This window comes from Entelurus aequoreus, linkage group LG16, assembly GCF_033978785.1.
Source record: "Entelurus aequoreus isolate RoL-2023_Sb linkage group LG16, RoL_Eaeq_v1.1, whole genome shotgun sequence".
Lineage (NCBI taxonomy): Eukaryota > Metazoa > Chordata > Actinopteri > Syngnathiformes > Syngnathidae > Entelurus > Entelurus aequoreus.
Genome location: NC_084746.1, coordinates 48,481,946 through 48,502,663, shown reverse-complemented (window position 1 = coordinate 48,502,663; position 20,718 = coordinate 48,481,946). Strand labels below are relative to the sequence as shown.

General features: G+C 37.3%; 1 protein-coding gene across 1 annotated transcript in view; it reads left to right on the top strand.

Annotated features, from left to right (window-relative positions):
* The window catches only part of atp1a2a (ATPase Na+/K+ transporting subunit alpha 2a), a 180,544-nt gene that overhangs the window by 23,614 nt on the left and 136,212 nt on the right, over positions 1–20,718 (top strand). Inside the window, exons 3-8 of the mRNA XM_062023159.1 lie at positions 1,964–2,023; positions 2,373–2,576; positions 9,344–9,457; positions 9,530–9,664; positions 17,046–17,163; positions 20,704–20,718. The exon at positions 20,704–20,718 is cut by the window's right edge and continues 254 nt beyond it. Coding sequence (XP_061879143.1) covers positions 1,964–2,023; positions 2,373–2,576; positions 9,344–9,457; positions 9,530–9,664; positions 17,046–17,163; positions 20,704–20,718 — 646 coding nt within the window. The remainder of the gene's footprint in view (positions 1–1,963; positions 2,024–2,372; positions 2,577–9,343; positions 9,458–9,529; positions 9,665–17,045; positions 17,164–20,703) is intronic.

Here is a 20,718-nt window from a genome sequence, read left to right as displayed (position 1 = left end):
GCGTAAATTAGCATGGTCATCTGTGACTAAGCTGCCAAAGGAGGATGTAATAATTTTTTTTTTTTACTTATTTTGTTCATATTTCGCAGTGTTTGTTGCATTTATGTTGTATTTTGCTTGATTGTATAAGATATATATGTATATATGTGTATATATGAATATATATATGTATGTGTGTATATATGTATGTATACATATGTGTGTGAATATACACATGTGAAAATGTGTGTATACATGTATGTTTATGTAAGTATACATGTCTATTTATATGTATATATATATATATGAGTGTATATCTATGTAAATTTATTTATATGTGTATCTCTATTTATATATACATATGTGTGTGGATATATATATATATGTGTATATATACATATATATGTTTATATACTGTATATTTATATATGTATGTATGTATATGTGTGTATATATGTATGTTTATATATGTGTATATATGTATATGTGTGTATATATGTATGTTTATATATGTGTATATATATGTCTTTGTGTATATGTATATACGTGTATATATTAGGGATGTCCGATAATATCGGCCTGCCGATATTATCGGCCGATAAATGCGTTAAAATGTAATATCGGAAATTATTGGTATCGTTTTTTTTATTATCTGTATCGTTTTTATTTTATTTTTTTATTTTTTTATTTTTTATTAAATCAACATAAAAAACACAAGATACACTTACAATTAGTGCACCAACCCAAAAAACCTCCCTCCCCCCATTTCTTTCTGTTATCAATATTCTGGTTCCTACATTATATATCAATACAGTCTGCAAGGGATACAGTCCGTAAGCACACATGATTGTGCGTGCTGCTGGTCCACTAATAGTACTAACCTTTAACAGTTAATTTTACTCATTTTCATTAATTACTAGTTTCTATGTAACTGTTTTTATATTGTTTTACTTTATTTTTTATTCAAGAAAATGTTTTTAATTTAGTTATCTTATTTTATTATTATTTTTAAAAAGTACCTTATCTTCACCATACATGGTTGTCCAAATTAGGCATAATAATGTGTTAATTCCACGACTGCATATATCGGTTGATATTGGTATCGGTAATTAAAGAGTTGGACAATATCGGAATATCGGATATCGGCAAAAAGCCATTATCGGACATCCCTAGTATATATGTCTGTGTGTATATGTATATACGTGTACATATGTATATATATATATATATATGTATGTATATATGTATTTATGTATACATATATATGTGTGTTTATATTTATATGTGTATACATATATGTATATATATATATATATATATATATATATATATATATATATATATATATATATATATATATATATATATAAATGTATATACATATATGTATAGATATATATGTGTTTTTATATATAAATGTATATACATATGTATGTGTATACAATAAATAATATAAATATATATTTATATATATTATATATATAGATATAATGTGAATATATATATATCCATGTATATGTGTATGTTTATGTGTATATATGTATATACATGTCTATGTGCATATATGTATATATATGTTTAAGTGTATATATATGTATATATATATATATATGTCTGTGTATATATGTATTTGTATATACTGTATATGTATATATGTATATTTATGTATATATGTGTATATATGTGTTTTTATTTATATGTATATACATATATGTGTTTTTATTTATATGTATATACATATATGTATAAATATGTTTTATTTACATAAATGTATATAATGTACATATATGTATATATATGTTTTTATATACAAAAATGCATATACATATGCATATACTGTAGATATAATGTATACATGCACATACATGTATGTATGTACGGTAGTGTTTTTGGGTCATCCATAAACATGTTGTAGGTTATTGATTATTCATTTGTCAAACCTGGAAAACTCATGAAACTTATGAAGCTTTTTTTGTCTCTTCAGGATGACCACAAAATATCCGTGGATGATCTTGGGAAGCGTTATGGACTGAACCCTACACAGGTACACGGACTCCATTTTTCTGCTGACAATTTTAAAGCGGAAACAGTTGATCAGTCCTCACGGGGATTGTCTGCAAATCAGAGCATGACACGCACACACACACACACACACACACACACACACACACACACACACTGACAAAGGCACATTTACATTTTCCAGCTGATTATATTGTGCATAAAATGCGTACAAAATGTTCAATAAAGTTACATGCAGCAGTTTTACGGCGCAGACGGGAAGCCTCGCCAGTTTATGACAGTCGGGCTGTTAAACAGGCCGGGCAGGAATAGTCGTAAAGTGCTTTCTAAGCTCAGGTGAAAATGGACCCGGTCTCGCTTCTCTCCTCCAGGGCCTCACCAACGCCAAAGCCGCAGAGGTTCTGGCCCGGGACGGACCCAACGCGTTGACGCCTCCCCCCACCACGCCCGAGTGGGTCAAGTTCTGCCGCCAGCTGTTTGGCGGATTCTCCATGCTGCTGTGGACCGGCGCCATCCTCTGCTTCCTGGCCTTCAGCATCCAGGTGGCCACCGAGGACGAGCCGCCCAATGACAACGTGAGGGAAAACCACAATCATGCACAGTCATGCCCATGCTGCACATTATCAGGCACACTTGCTCGAACCAAGACAAGGTTAACTTCAAAGTCCCATGAGAAGGTGATAGACTAGATAAGTGCAAGTGTTGGATGCTGGAATTTAGACCGTTTAAAGGTGCTTTTAACAAGCCAGACTGGGAACACACCTTTTTGTGTGTCTGTAGCTTTAATGCTATTGGCAGCATAAAACCCTATTAAAAAGTGTGAGTACATACAGTCGTGGTCAAAAGTGTACATACACTTGTAAAGAACATAATGTCATGACTGTCTTGAGTTTCCAATCATTTCTACAACTCTTATTTTTGTTTGATAGAGTGATTGGAGCACATACTTGTTGGTCACAAAAAACATTCATGAAGTTTGGTTCTTTTATGAATTTATTATGGCTCTACTGAAAATGTGACCAAATCTGCTTACCGTATTTCCTTGAAGAGCCGCAGGGGCGCTAATTAATTTAAAACCTCCTGTCACTCCGGCGCTTACCAGAAGCCTGCGGGATGGCCAAGCATGCGCTAATTATTTTAAAACCTCTTCTCACTCCGGCGCTTACCTTATCATGAAAAGCACATTTAATTAAAAAAAAGACGTTATTAATGTCTTACCTTTAGGTATAAATGAGTCCATGCCAGCTCCTTTTGAAAAAAAGCATCGATATAGAAGTCTTCCTTATCTTTCTTCAGTTTAAAAAGTCTCTCTGTCTCGATGGAGATCTTCCTTTTAAGTATTACCTCCTGCTTCGATTGAAAGTCCAGTTTAGAAAACTGTTTTATTTCAGATATGTAATCCTCCTTGTTAAAAGTCCAAGCAAACAATGGCTGCGCACTCTTGCTGCCGGTTGTCTTCTTCTGCAGCACTCTTCTGCAGTACCAGCAGTCGCAAGAAGGATCACTAGCGCCCTCTACCACCAGGAGGCGGGAGTCATTTAATGACTCATATTTGACGCGGCGGAAGTGCCAAGCATGCGCTAATTATTTTGCAAAACGAGTTTGACCCGGCTGTAATTCGAGGCATGCGAATACCATATTCCCGGCGCCAATTCAAGGAAATACGGTAGTCAAAAGTACACATACGTACTGTCAGGTTCAAACACTGATGACATCTATTAAACAAGACAAGAAGCAAAGAATCAAACAGAGACAGAATTCAATTTAGACTCAATTAAAGAGAAACGTGTCGGCCTGTAACCTCTTTCAGTGTCACCCACGCTCTGGCGAAAGATTGTACTCCTCCTTCTTTATTTTACTTTCTCCGACCACAGGGAGTCCTTTATACAGGGTACAAAGGAACCTATTGAATTTGTAAGGTTTTATTATTATTGTTATTATTTTTCCGCAGCTTTGCACACTACTTTGCCCCCCTTAACATGCTTCAAAACTCACCAAATTTTTTTACACACATACAAAAAGTGGGCCAAAACAACTTAGTCAAAAAACTAAACCCCAAAAATCAAAATTGCGCTCTAGCGCCCCCTAGGGAAAAAAATAAAACTGCCTGTAACTCCCACTAGGAAGGTCGTAGAGACATGAAACAAAAACCTGTATGTAGGTCTCACTTAGACCTACAACTCATAATGACACATCCTCGGGCAAAAACCAACAGGAAGTTGGCAATTTCCCATTTTAGACAAAAATGTACTAAAAACACTGCTTTTTACGTCTTTGACCTCTAATTTGACCCCCTTAAAATACTTCAAAACTCACCAAAATTCTCACACACGTCGGTACTGGTGGAAATTGCGATCTAAAAAAAAAACGAACCTCAAAACTCAAAATTGTGCTCTACATAATTTTTGAAAAAAACAGAGAAGAGTCTCGCCTAGACCTACATTTCATAGATTGACATCCTTCAGCAAAAATCAACAGGAAGTTTGCTATCCCTCCTTCAAAACAACATTTTTTGTTACAACCGGTCACCAAACATCAAACGTCATCTCCTCCGAGCGCGTTTGTCGTTTCGGCTTCAAACTGCTACAGGAGAGAGATTGAACCCTTCTGATTAAAAGTTGACGAAAGAGTTTTGATTCGTGCTACCGTTGAGATTTTACGAGCCTTCAAAGACCCGCGGCACTAAAGTTGCTCCGCTGCTGTTGTTTTAAGAGTGCTGCTTAAAAACAGAAAGCACCAGCGTGAGCACAGAACGCAGAGAAGGTAGGTACACTACACAACTTCCTCTAACTCCCAGTACGAATATCGTAGAGACACGAAACAAAAACCTCTACGTAGGTCTCACTCGGGACTACCACTGGACAAAAGTATTAGGACATCTAGGACTAGCACCTGCCAAAATGCGGACCCGTCCAACGCTGCTTGCAGCTTTAATTTTTTATTTGTTTTTTTTACATATGTAGCATCTTTGCATCTACAAAGATGCAAAGAATTGCTATTGTGACATCTAGTGGACACATTTAGAACAGCGTTTTTTTCATTTAACAATTTCGGCTCATTTTTATACTTAGCAAACTCATCCCCCGGGCCGGATAAAACCTGTTGGTTCCTTCCGTACGTTTGATACCCCTGGGTTAGAACATAAAAAAAAAAAAGAACATAATTAAAAAGTCACTTTTACGTGATAAAGGGTGTCTTTTGCAGTGTAGTCCTAAGCCAAGAAGACGTCCAGCCAAGAGTCATGGGTTACTTTGCTGCATTTGCTGCGTTCAACACTCCCAGCCAACCAGAGCCGGGCAGCCGCCTATAAACTCCACTTTGCGGCCGCCAGTCATTACGCCGCCATTATTCAGCATTTAAAGGCTTCTGTTGCATAATGGAAGCGTCTGGCGCGCCGGATGGACGCACACATGCACACCAGCGATAACTTTAATCTCCCCTCGCGATTGCATCTCCACATTCAGGGGCCTGCAGCTCCCTCGGCATGCATAATGCACACGCTCGCTTTGGGAGATGAAAAGACGCGCTAACGGGACTTCACACGACGCCTCTTGTCAGCGCTAATAAGACAGACAGCGTGATTACATACACCGTCAAAGGAAAAAAGATGGTGTCCAAACTTCTTTTAGCCAAGCAAATATTGTACATTGTGGTCCTGGGGCCGTACTTATCAAGCTTCTTAGAGTGCCATTTTACACTTAAGTCCTGAGAATTTGCGAAATTTAGTCCTACTCTCAAACTTAAGAATAAAAGCTTTTTATCAACGTTCTTAAGTCTAAGAATCACTCCTACTCTCCACGATATTTAAGAGACCTTCAGAGGTGTCTTAAGTGGTTAGGAGTTGCCAGCAGGGGATGGCACTGAGGCGAGAGAGACGTGCGCGAACGTTCAGGGAACGGAACAATGTTGTTGTTTTTTTGATGACGAGCAGCTGATCAAACGGTATCGTTTAGACAGAGCGGATATTATTTTTGTCACAGATTTAATACTTTTCGATTCCTTGTTGATTTCTGCATGTGTCTGCAGTGGGCTAGTATATATAGAGCCACCCACACCAGTTTCAAATTAGTTGCCTAATTAATGAATTGGAAAGAAAATGTTATGACAGTAGCGTATGTGTGTGGCCGTGAGGTGAGTGACGTCAGTGAGTGTGTGGGCGAGAGAAGAGAGGGAGCGGTAGCGTGAGTGCCGGCAGGGACTAGTTTGTTTTGTATTATTTTGTAGTTTATTGTCAAAATATACACTCCCATTGTCCACTTAAATATTTCCAAGATATTTCTTTATTCTTAGACAAGGGATTCCCTTCCGTGATTGGTCATTTCTATGGACACAGAAATTACGTCACCTAAAATTCCGTTTACGGCACATAGTAATGTCGTAATTCAGCTCTGAGTGTGACACTTAAGATTCAGTCCTACACTTCGCTGAAAGTGGAGTAAGACGCTTGATAACTAACTTTTAAGTGCAGCTTTCAGCGAAGAATTTATTTACTCTTAAGTCAACTCTTAGCAGACTTCTTAGTAATTCTAAGACGCTTGATAAGTACGGCCCCTGATCTATTAAGATCCAAATACCACGCGCTAAACCGCACGTGCAAAATATTAAATAGCGTGTACTAATGCATGTGATCTACTAAAACGGCGTGTACAATTGAAAAGTAGTGCAGACCGTCTTATTCAAATTTGTGCGTGTACTATACCACGGAAACACTTGACCATGTACTGCACCTCCGTGTTGTGGGGAGCGGGGTTTGGTGGTGTATATTGTAGCGTCCCGGAAGAGTTAGTGCTGCAAGGGGTTCTGGGGATTTGTTCTGTTGTGTTTATGTGGTCTTACGGTGCGGTTGTTCTCCCGAAATGTGTTTGTCATTCTTGTTTGGTGTGGGCTCACAGTGTGGCGCATATTTTCAACAGTATTAAAGTTGTTTATTTGGCCACCCTCAGTGTGACTTGTATGGCTGTTGATCAAGAATGTCCGCCTATATTATGTGACTGTGCCGGCACGCTGTTTGTATGGAGGAAAAGCGGATGTGACGACACAGGTTGTAGAGGACGCTAAAGGCAGTGCCTTTAAGGCACGCCCCCAATAATGCAGACCGGGTGGAAATCGGGAGAAATTTGGGAGAATGATTGCCCCGTGTGTTACCGGATATGTACCGCTCCGTACAGCGGCGTTTTAAAAAGTCATTCATTTTACTTTTTGAATCCGATACCGATAATTTCCGATATTGCATTTTAAAGCATTTATCGGCCGATATTATCGGACATCTCTATTTTTAAGTTATCGTGCCGTGATTTTACCAGTCCGGCCCACTTGGGAGTAGATTTTTCTCCATGTGGCCCCCCATCTTAAAATGAGTTTGACACCCCAGCGCTAAATGGATTGCGCTCCTTATTCTGCTCACTAAAGAGACGCAATCTTCTGTGCACATGTTTTAGTGGATCAGCTCTACGTGTGCTATCAAGTTTGCACCTGTTTTAGTACACGCAAACCTTTTATAGTAGGCCAATATATGCTAATCTATCTGAACAAAACGTTTTATTTGTACTTGATACCTAAAATATGTCCACTTTCTGTATATAATAGCAACATTAAATGTGATAACAAATTGTCAAATTATTCATTTTAATAGCAGAAGCTTGTATGCTAACTACAACAATATTAAGAACTTTTTGGAACACATCAACAAACCCTTCAAAGTGATTGCGGTCACAGAAAGATGGATTGATGATAAAAAAAGGAATAGATTTTGATCTGGAAGGATATAAACTAAACTACATCAACAGAACCAACAAAAATGGAGGAGTAGATGTGTACGTGATGAAGAACCTGAACTACAAAGTGGTAAAAAACATGTCATTTGCTATAGATCAGGGGTCACCAACGTGGTGCCCGCGGGCACCAGGTAGCCCGTAAGGACCAGATGAGTAGCCCGCTGGCCTGTTCTAAAAATAGCTCAAAAAGCAGCACTTACCAGTGAGCTGCCTCTATTTTTTAAATTGTATTTATTTACTAGCAAGCTGGTCTCGCTTTGCCCGACATTTTTAATTCTAAGAGAGACAAAACTCAAATAGAATTTGAAAATCCAAGAAAGTATTTTAAAGACTTGGTCTTCACTTGTTTAAATAAATTCATAAATGTTTTTACTTTGCTTCTTATAACTTTCAGAAAGACAATTTTACAGAAAAAATACAACCTTAAAAATGATTTTAGGATTTTTAAACACATATACCTTTTTACCTTTTAAATTCCTTCCTCTTCTTTCCTGACAATTTAAATCAATGTTCAAGTAATTTTTTTATTTTTTTTATTGTAAAGAACAATAAATACATTTTAATTTAATTCTTCATTTTAGCTTCTGTTTTTTCGACGAAGAATATTTGTGAAATATTTTTTCAAACTTATTATGATTCAAATTAAACAAAAAAAAAATCTTGCAAATCTAGAAAATCTGTAGAATCAAATTTAAATCTTATTTCAAAGTCTTTTGAATTACTTTTAAAAATTTTGTTCTGGAAAATCTATAAGATATAATGATTTGTCTTTTTTAGAAATATAGCTTGGTCCAATTTGTTATATATTCTAACAAAGTGTAGATTGGATTTAAACCTATTTAAAACATGTCATCAAAATTCTAAAATTAATCTTAATCAGGAAAAATTACTAATGATGTTCCATAAATTATTTTTTAATTTTTTTTCAAAAAGATTCGAATTAGCTAGTTTTTCTCTTCTTTTTTTCGGTAGAATTTTGAATTTTAAAGAGTCGAAATTGAAGATAAACTATGTTTCAAAATTTAATTGTCATTTGTTTCGTGTTTTCTCCTCTTTTAAACCGTTCAATTAAGTGTAAATATCATTAATTATTAATAATAACATAGAGTTAAATGGTAAATTGAGCAAATTGGCTATTTCTGGCAATTTATTGAAGTGTGTATCAAACTGGTAGCCCTTCGCGTTAATCAGTACCCAAGAAGTAGCTCTTGCTTTCAAAAAGGTTGGTGACCCCTGCTCTAGATAATATCTTAGAATGTATAACCATTGAAATATGTCAGGAAAAAAGCAAAAACATATTCATCAGTTGTATATATAGATCACCTAAGTCAAGTATAGAAACATTATTGTGATTACTTATGGAGTATATTGTGGATAAATTCAGAACAGGAAGTGAACAAAAGTTTTAGCAACTGTTATGTAAAGGAAAAGGGGTAGGATTAAATAGGCTCTGCTTCTTCCTACTCCTTTTCGAACATGTTGAAAAGAGAAACTGGAAATTGTGATGTATCATGTTGTATGCTTGCATGTTCCAAATAAACTCAAACTCAACTCAACTCTGTGTGCAGCTCTATCTGGGCGTGGTCCTGGCCGCCGTGGTCATCATCACCGGATGTTTCTCCTACTTCCAAGAGGCCAAGAGCTCTCGCATCATGGACTCCTTCAAGAAGATGGTACCTCAAGTGAGGACCTTTTTCTTCTCTTCCTTTTTCCCGGTTCTTCGGCCTGCACTTTATCCTCTCTTCCTTCCCCAGCAAGCCATGGTCATCCGCGAGGGGGAGAAGATGCAGATTGACGCCGAGCTGGTGGTGCAGGGAGACCTGGTGGAGATCAAAGGTGGAGACCGCGTCCCCGCCGACCTGAGAATCATCACCTCCAGCGGATGTAAGGTGAGGAAGAACTCCTCCAAAAAGTTGATCTTCTCGTCAGTTTGGGAGACATTCTTCATCCTTTCACTTTTTCTTCTGCGCCACACCTAATGTGCTGGCTGTCATTACAAAATATTGGAAAGGAACAAAAACATTGAAAGCTCCTTCTGACCTTCACAAAGAGCACTCACTAAATTAAATCCTGTTTTTTAATTTACAAAGTTGAATTTTAATTCTCAGCAGGATAGATTTATTGTCACCTCCTCCGCTTATTAGTTGCTGCACCTTTTTTTTTAATTTTCTCTATCCCTTTATATGCCATAATAATAATAATTAGGAATGTCCGATAATATCGGGCTACTGATATTATTGGCCGATAAATGCTTTAAAATGTAATATCGGAAATTATCTGTATCGGTTTCAAAAAGTTAAATTTATGACTTTTTAAAACGCCGCTGTGTACACGGACGTAGGGAGAAGTACAGAGCGCCAATAAACCTTAAAGGCACTGCCTTTGCGTGCCGGCCCAGTCACATAATATCTACGGCTTTTCACACACACAAGCGAATGCAATGCATTCTTGGTCAACAGCCATACAGGTCACACTGAGGGTAGCCGTATAAACAACTTTAACACTGTTACAAATATGCGCCACACTGTGAACCCACACCAAACAAGAATAACAAACACATTTCGGGAGAACATCCGCACCGTAACACAACATAAACACAACAGAACAAATGCCCAGAACCACTTGCAGCACTAACTCTTCCGGGACGCTACAATATCGGAATCGGTAATTAAGAGTTGGACAATATCGGAATATCGGATATCGGCAAAAAAGCCATTATCGGACATCTCTAATAATAATAATAATAATCATAATAATAATAATAACTAGATGAGGCAATTCCTGAAGGAATTGCGTGTGAATGCTCCAATGCTGAAGTTAAACTGAAATCTTTTATTTCGAATTGTTGAAGTAGAGAGCACACAATTTCCAAACAGGCTGAATATTTTGAAGTTGGAACTGTTTGAATCAGATGAAAAATGTGGGAGTTTTCAAAGATTTTAATGTGAATTTCCCCAAAATTTGGGAATTTTGGGAAATGTGGGAATATTTTTGAAAATGGTAAAAAGTTGAAATTTTTGTTGTGTTGGAATTTTTCAAATCGGTCGAGAAATGTTGAAGTAGTAACATGTTGAATAGAGAAATGGTATTACGGAATTCCTGGAATTTCGGGAAAACCGGGAATTTTTCCAGTTAAAAATACATTTTTGTTTTTTTTGTCCTGATTAAGAGGAATGTTTTGACGGTGGAACGGTTGAAATGCGTTGGAAAATGTGGAAGGACTAGTCGCCAGAAAAAAGGGTGGAGATAGGGCTTTGAAAAAGCAGGAATTCTGGAAAATCCTGGAATTTTTTGGAACTTGAAAAAATGTATTTAGAATTTTCAGGATGGTGGAATGTTTTGAAGGGGGAATGGTTTGAATCGGTTGAAAAATGTGGCAACGGTGGAAGTTTGAAATTTTATTTTGAATGGCAAAAATGTCCCGGAAAAACCTGGAATTCTGGGAAATCTGGGAATTTTGGGGAATTTGCCAAGAGAAAGCCTGCGATTGCCAAATAGGCTGAATATTTTGAAGTTGGAACTGTTTGAATCAGATGAAAAATGTGGGAGTTTTCAAAGATTTTAATGGGAATTTCCCCAAAATTTGGGAATTTCGGCAAATGTGGGAATATTTTTGAAAATGGTAAAAAAAAACTGAATGAGTTGAAATTTTTGTTGTGTTGGAATTTTTCTAATCGGTCGAGAAATGTTGAAGTAATAACATGTTGAATAGAGAAATGGTATTACGGAATTCCTGGAATTTCGGGAAAACCGGGAATTTTTTCAGTTGAAAATACATTTTTGTTTTTTTTGTCCTGATTAAGAGGAATGTTTTGACGGTGGAACGGTTGAAATGCATTGGAAAATGTGGAAGGACTCGTCGCCAGAAAAAAAGGGTGGAGATAGGGCTTTGAAAAAGCAGGAATTCTGGAAAATCCTGGAATTTTTTGGAACTTGAAAAAATGTATTTAGAATTTCCAGGATGGCGGAATGTTTTGAAGGGGGAATGGTTTGAATCGGTTGAAAAATGTGGCAACGGTGGAAGTTTGAAATTTCATTTTGAATGGCAAAAATGTCCCGGAAAAACTGGAATTCTGGGAAATCTGGGAATTTTGGGGAATTTGCCAAGAGAAAGCCCGCGATTGCCAAATAGGCTGAATATTTTGAAGTTGGAACTGTTTGAATCAGATGAAAAATGTGGGAGGTTTCAAAGATTTTAATGGGAATTTCCCCAAAATTTGGGAATTTCGGGAAATGTGGGAATATTTTTGAAAATGGTAAAAAAATACTGAATGAGTTGAAATTTTTGTTGTGTTGGAATTTTTCAAATCGGTCGAGAAATGTTGAAGTAGTAACATGTTGAATAGAAAAATGGTATTACGGAATTCCTGGAATTTCGGGAAAACCGGGAATTTTTCCAGTTAAAAATACATTTTTGTTTTTTTTGTCCTGATTAAGAGGAATGTTTTGACGGTGGAACGGTTGAAATGCGTTGGAAAATGTGGAAGGACTCGTCGCCAGAAAAAAGGGTGGAGATAGGGCTTTGAAAAAGCAGGAATTCTGGAAAATCCTGGAATTTTTTGGAACTTGAAAAAATGTATTTAGAATTTCCAGGATGGTGGAATGTTTTGAAGGGGGAATGGTTTGAATCGGTTGAAAAATGTGGCAACGGTGGAAGTTTGAAATTTCATTTTGAATGGCAAAAATGTCCCGGAAAAACCTGGAATTCTGGGAAATCTGGGAATTTGGGGGAATTTGCCAAGAGAAAGCCCGCGACTGCCAAATAGGCTGAATATTTTGAAGTTGGAACTGTTTGAATCAGATGAAAATTGTGGGAGTTTTCAAAGATTTTAATGGGAATTCCCCCAAAATTTGGGAATTTCGGGAAATGTGGGAATATTTTTGAAAATGGTAAAAAAAACAACTGAATGAGTTGACATTTTTGTTGTGTCGGAATTTTTCAAATCGGTCGAGAAATGTTGAAGTAGTAACATGTTGAATAGAGAAATGGTATTACGGAATTCCTGGAATTTCGGGAAAACCGGGAATTTTTCCAGTTAAAAATACATTTTTGTTTTTTTTGTCCTGATTAAGAGGAATGTTTTCACGGTGGAACGGTTGAAATGCATTGGAAAATGTGGAAGGACTAGTCGCCAGAAAAAAGGGTGGAGATAGGGCTTTGAAAAAGCAGGAATTCTGGAAAATCCTGGAATTTTTTGGAACTTGAAAAAATGTATTTAGAATTTCCAGGATGGTGGAATGTTTTGAAGGGGGAATGGTTTGAATCGGTTGAAAAATGTGGCAACGGTGGAAGTTTGAAATTTCATTTTGAATGGCAAAAATGTCCCGGAAAAACCTGGAATTCTGGGAAATCTGGGAATTTTGGGGAATTTGCCAAGAGAAAGCCCACGATTGCCAAATAGGCTGAACGGTTTGAAGTTGGAACGGTTTGAATCGGATGAAAAATGTGGAAGGTATAGAGCGCGCCAAAATCTGGAGAAGAATAATAATAATTAGGGATGTCCGATAATTGCTTTTTGCCGATATCCGATATGCCGATATTGTCCAACTCTTTAATTACCGATACCGATATCAACCGATACCGATATCAACCGATACCGATATCAACCGATATATACAGTCGTGGAATTAACACATTATTATGCCTAATTTGGACAACCAGGTATGGTGAAGATAAGGTATTTTTTTTAAAATGAATCAAATAAAATAAGATAAATAAATTAAAAATATTTTCTTGAATAAAAAAGAAAGTAAAACAATATAAAAACAGTTACATAGAAACTAGTAATTAATGAAAATTTGTCAAATTAACTGTTAAAGGTTAGTACTATTAGTGGACCAGCAGCACGCACAATCATGTGTGCTTACGGACTGTATCCCTTGCAGACTGTATTGATATATATTGATATATAATGTAGGAACCATAATATTAATAACAGAAAGAAACAACCCTTTTGTGTGAATGAGTGTGAATGGGGGAGGGAGGTTTTTTGGGTTGGTGCACTAATTGTAAGTGTATCTTGTGTTTTTTATGTGGATTTAATAAAAAAAAACAAAAAAAAAACGATACTGATAAAAAAAAAACCCGATACCGATAATTTCCGATATTACATTTTAACGCATTTATCGGCCGATAATATCGGCAGACCGATATTATCGGACATCTCTAGTAATAATAAGTTGAATAATAAGAATAAATAGATGAATTTTGGTGAAGAAAACCATACTGTATGTGTGAATGTTTTGGAGCATTCACACAATAATACATATCAATGCTCTGTAATAACGACGCAAAAACAGCGAACGCAAGATTAAACACATTGCATTTGTCGTGCCTGTGTTGATCATGTTTTTGTTTGGCCATGTGCTGTTTGTTTTTTTGGACACTTTTTTAGTTCCTGGTTGTTCACTCCCTTGTTTTGTTTCCATGGTTACCCATAAGTTTCACCTGTTCCACGTTTGGACTCACACACCTGTCACCAATCATGTCACTGTTATTTAAGCCTGTCTTTTTCTGTTGGTCGGCCTGGCGACATTCACTCTGTTTACCTCTGCGCACTTCATGCCATGATTACTCCTGTTACCCAGGCTATCACAGTTGATGCTTGTCAAAAGTACGTTTTTTTCTTTTCATGCCACAGTTAGCGACTTTTGTTCATGTCCTTAGTTTTTTTGCCCACGTGCAAGTATTTGTTTCATTAGTCAAGTTTGTACTTCCGCCTTGAGCACGCTTTTTGTTCCTTTGTTAGTGTAAAATAAATAATGTACTCACATTCACGTCTTGCCCGAGCCAACTTTCCGTTGCATTCTGGAAAAACAAACCCCAAGGGCCAAGTCCTGACAGCATTATGCTAGGTTCACACCAACGGCGCTTTGACGGCGCTTTAAAGCGGCATGCAAAGCGGCATGCGTGACAAAGCTCAGCAAAGCTCAGCAAAGCTTGACTCAAAGCGTAGGAAAGCTTAACAGATCTTGGTTCAAAGCGCAATAGGAAGTGACTGTGATATTGACTAGTGACATTGAAACTTTATGTAAAACCAACACAGGATTACAAATCCATTCTCTTTTGCATCATTGCCTTTTTTATACGATGATCATTGCTTCTGTACTTCTGCTGTTTGATGTTGCAGTTTGACATTACTGTCTATCATTTTTCTGTATGAAAATGTTAATAATAAAGAGAATATGTTACGTTTAAAAGAAATGCCTTTTATTATTGTCAACTAGCATAAGAAATGAAAGATAGATATTTATTAAGATGACAAAGAAATAAAAGAAATGAAGATATAAAACATAATATAACGAAAAAAAAGAGAAATTGAAAAAATAAATGAATATATAAAATAAAAGAAATGCCTTTTATTATTGTCAACTAGCATAAGAAATGAAAGATAGATATTTATTAAGATGACATAGAAATAAAAGAAATGAAGATATAAAACATAATATAACGGGAAAAAAAGAGAAATTGAAAAAAACAAATGAATATAAAAAATAAAAGAAATGCCTTTTATTATTGTCAACTAGCATGAGAAATGAAAGATATATATTTATTAAGATGACAAAGAAATAAAAGAAATGAAGATATAAAACATAATATAACGGAAAAAAAAGAGAAATTGAAAAAAAATAAATGAATATAAAAAATGTGTGGAAAACAGTATACTGAGTTTTTCACATTTTTTTTACTTACTTGTTTATCATATTTCTCTTTTTTTATTACATTGTGTTTTATCCTGTGTATAATAAAACAAAAAGAGAAATCAGCCCTTTGAGACACTTGTGATTTAAGGCTATATAAATAAACATTGATTGATTGATTGATTGATTGAAATCAAATAAAAAGATAAATCTAAAAAAATGTGGGGAAAACTTAGTATACTGAGTTTTTCACATTTTTTTCTCATTTTTGTTGTAACAATGCACAACAGAGCTTGATAATCGTGTCAGAGCCTGATTTCAAGCGTCAGGATCGCATCAAAGCGTAATAACGTTCAATAAAGCGTAATAAAACGTGTCAAAGCGTGATTTTAAAGCGTATCAAAGCGTATCAAAGCGGGATCAAAGCGGCATCAAATCGTGAGGAACAGTAACAAAGCTGCAATTAATTCGTATCCGAGCGTATCAGAGTGTATCAAAGCATAACATTACTTCGGAGATCGGGATATTCGTGGAAAAATTTACAGAAATGACGGCGCTTTGCTCGCCGCTTTAAAGCGCGGCAAGCGCCGTTGGTGTGAACCAGGCATTAAGACAAACACGCTAAATTGCATGAGCTATTTTGCTCATTTAAGAGTCACATTTCTCTGTGCAGGAGCTTAGTAGAGTAGTTTTGCATTTACTCTCAAGTTTGCACATCTTTTAGTACACACTAGGGTTGTACGGTATACCGGTATTAGTATAGTACCGTTATACTAATGAATCATATTTGGTACTATACCGCCTCTGAAAAGTACCGGCCATTGGTGGATCTACACCTGACATCCACTGTAATGATACCAAGTACAGGAGAGTATCTAGTCAATACTACTATGATTACATCGATATTTTAACAGAAGTGTAGATAGAACATGTTAAAAGAGAAAGTAAGCAGATATTAACAGTAAATGAACAAGTAGATTAATAATTCATTTTCTACCACTTGTCCTTAATAATGTTGACAAAATAATAGAATGGTAAATGACACAATATGTTACTGCATGTCAGCAGCTAAATTAGGAGCCTTTGTTTGTTTACTTACTACTAAAAGACAAGTTGTCTTGTATGTTCACTATTTTATTTGAGGACAAACTTGCAATACGAAACATATGTTTAATGTACCCTAAGATTTTTTGTTCAAATAAAGCCAATAATGCAACTTTTTGTGGTCCCCTTTATTTAGAAAAGTACAGAAAAGTATCAAAATAATTTTGGTAGCGGTACTAAAATATTGGTATCGGGACAACACTAGCACACACAAATTTTAGTAGATCAAGCCCTTAATATACTGAACCTATTTTTTGCATTCATTTTTTTTAGATTGGTTTGTATTCGTTTTATCACAAAATATTTGATGACCTTCTTTATGTATAGGTGTATAGAAAGAAGCTTGTAAATAAAATGTATTGTTATTGGTGAAAAACAATAACCGTTATAAATCATCATGCAGTTTAGTATTTCAACCAATAAGACGAACACACAACAGATGTGTTGCATTGAAAATTAAAAGTGAGAAGAAAAAAAAAAAAGAGTTGCGACCTAACATGTCTCTCTTTGCGTGTCCTTCCAAAGGTGGACAACTCGTCTCTGACCGGCGAGTCGGAGCCTCAGACTCGCTCTCCAGAGTTCACGCACGACAATCCCTTGGAGACGCGCAACATCTGCTTCTTCTCCACCAACTGTGTCGAAGGTCTGTGGGTCACACCTGGCCACCATTGTTTCTCATTAGCGCCTCTTTAGCGCCCTTTTTTTTTTTTTTTTGCTTTGTTGCACTGTGCCACGAATCAGAAATATTTTATTAATCCCTGAGGGGAAATTAAAATGTTCAGTATAATCCCATTCAAGATCAGACAAACATTACAGGGAGACAGAACAGGATCGCTGACGGGTCTGCCAACTTCCGGCGCCCCTTAAAGGCCGACTGAAAGCCACTACTACCGACCACGCAGTCTGATAGTTTATATATCAATGATGAAATCTCAACATTGCAACACATGCCAATACGGCCGGGTTAACTTATAAAGTGACAATTAAAATTTCCCGGGAAATATCCGGCTGAAACGTCGCGGTATGATGACGTATGCGCGTGACGAAGTCAGATTAACGGAAGTTATGGTACCCCGTAGAATCCTATACAAAAAGCTCTGTTTTCATTTCATAATTCCACAGTATTCTGGACATCTTTTGCAATTTGTTTAATGAACAATGAAGGCTGCAAAGAAGACAGTTGTAGGTGGGATCGGTGTATTAGCAGCGGACTACAGCAACACAACCAGGAGGACTTTGTTGGAGCGCTAGCTGCGCTAGCTGCGCTAGCCGCGCTAGCCGCCGACCTCACCTTAACTTCCTACGTCTCCGGGCCGCCAAACGCATCGGGTGAAGTCCTTCGTCCTTCTGCCGATCGCTGGAACGCAGGTGAGCACGGGTGTTGATGAGCAGATGAGGGCTGGCTGGCGTAGGTGGAGAGCTAATGTTTTTAGCATAGCTCTGTGCGGTCCGGTTGCTAAGTTAGCTTCAATGGCGTCGTTAGCACAGCATTGTTAACCTTCGCCAGCCTGGAAAGCATTAACCGTGTATTTACATGTCCACGGTTTAATAGTATTGTTGATTTTCTATCTATCCTTCCAGTCAGGGGTTTATTTTTTTTGTTTCTATATGCAGTTAAAGCACGATGCTATCACGTTAGCTCGTAGCTAAAGCATTTCGCCGATGTATTGTCGTGGAGATAAAAGGCACTGAATGTCCATTTCGCGTTCTCAACTCTCATTTTCAAGAGGATATAGTATCCGAGGTGGTTTAAAATACAAATCTGTGATCTACAATAGAAAAAGGAGAGAGTGTGGAATCCAATGAGTCAGCTTGTACCGAAGTTACGGTCAGAGCGAAAAAAGATACGTCCATCACTGCCTCTCAAGTCCTTCACTGTAACGTTCCTCATCTACGAATCTTTCATCCTCGCTCAAATTAATGGGGTAATCGTCACTTTCTCGGTCCGAATCTCTCTCGCTCCATTGTAAACAATGGGGAATTGTGAGGAATACTAGCTCCTGTGACGTCACGCTACTTCCGGTACAGGCAAGGCTTTTTTTTTATCAGCGAGCAAAAGTTGCGAACTTTATCGTCGATTTTCTCTACTAAATCCTTTCAGCAAAAATATGGCAATATCGCGAAATGATCAAGTATGACACATAGAATGGATCTGCTATTCCCGTTTAAATAAAAAAAAATAATTTCAGTAGGCCTTTAAAAAAGGTGAGAAACCGGTAAAAAATTTGGTCTAAGCCTAAACCCCTGGAGAGGGCATCCAGACTGAGGCCAACGGGGAAAAAAACTCATAGCCATAGCACACATCCCTCTTACATGTGTGTAAGAGGGAAACATCAACGAACACAAAGGACATTTAAAGACATTAAAAGATTAGAGCTGATGCAACCAGCCACTTCTACATACAGCTATGAATAAAAAGTAAAAGAAACATTTACAAACCCCGTTTCCATATGAGTTGGGAAATTGTGTTAGATGTAAATATAAACGGAATATAATGATTTGCAAATCCTTTTCAACACATATTCAGTTGAATATGCTACAAAGACAACATATTTGATGTTCAAACTGATAAACATTTTTTTTTTGTGCAAATAATCATTAACTTTAGAATTTCATGCCAGCAACACGTGACAAAGAAGTTGGGAAAGGTGGCAATAAATACTGATAAAGTTGAGGAATGCTCATCAAACACTTATTTGGAACATCCCACAGGTGAACAGGCAAATTGGGAACAGGTGGGTGCCATGATTGGGTATAAAAGTAGATTCCATGAAATGCTCAGTCATTCACAAACAAGGATGGGGCGAGGGTCACCACTTTGTCAACAAATGCGTGAGCAAATTGTTGAACAGTTTAAGAAAAACCTTTCTCAAGCAGCTATTGCAAGGAATTTAGGGATTTCACCATCTACGCTCCGTAATATCATCAAAGGGTTCAGAGAATCTGGAGAAATCACTGCAGGTAAGCAGCTAAGCCCGTGACCTTCCATCCCTCAGGCTGTACTGCATCAACAAGCAACATCAGTGTGTAAAGGATATCACCACATGGGCTCAGGAACACTTCAGAAACCCACTGTCAGTAACTACAGTTGGTCGCTACATCTGTAAGTGCAAGTTAAAACTCTCCTATGCAAGGCGAAAACCGTTTATCAACAACACCCAGAAACGCCGTTGGCTTCGCTGGGCCTGAGCTCATCTAAGATGGACTGATACAAAGTGGAAAAGTGTTCTGTGGTCTGAGGAGTCCACATTTCAAATTGTTTTTGGAAACTGTGGACGTCGTGTCCTCCGGACCAAAGAGGAAAAGAACCATCCGGATTGTTATAGGTGCAAAGTGTAAAAGCCAGCATGTGTGATGGTATGGGGGTGTATTAGTGCCCAAGACATGGGTAACTTACACATCTGTGAAGGCACCATTAATGCTGAAAGGTACATACAGGTTTTGGAGCAACATATGTTGCCATCCAAGCAACGTTACCATGGACGCCCCTGCTTATTTCAGCAAGACAATGCCAAGCCACGTGTTACATCAACGTGGCTTCATAGTAAAAGAGTGCGGGTACTAGACTGGCCTGCCTGTAGTCCAGACCTGTCTCCCATTGAAAATGTGTGGCGCATTATGAAGCCTAAAATAGCACAAGGGAGACCCCCGGACTGTTGAACAACTTAAGCTGTACATCAAGCAAGAATTTCGAAAGAATTCCACCTGAGAAGCTTCAAAAATGTGTCTCCTCAGTTCCCAAACGTTTACTGAGTGTTGTTAAAAGGAAAGGCCATGTAACACAGTGGTGAACATGCCCTTTCCCAACTACTTTGGCACGTGTTGCAGCCATGAAATTCTAAGTTAATTATTATTTGCAAAAAAAAAATAAAGGTTATGAGTTTGAACATCAAATATGTTGTTTTTGTAGTGCATTCAATTGAATATGGGCTGAAAAGGATTTGCAAATCATTGTATTCCGTTTGTATTTACATCTAACACAATTTCCCAACTCATATGGAAACGGGGTTTGTACACTGTGGTGGCCTCTGCGTTGGCCAGAGTGAGGAGCAGACCCAACAAAGCAACCAAGAGAGCACGGCATCTTCTCTGACATCCAGTATTCAAATGTATCTTCCAGCGTTCCAAATGGCCGCTGGATGTTTTGTTTGACGGCAACCAACTAACGACTTCCTGGCCACAGGCACGGCTCAAGGCG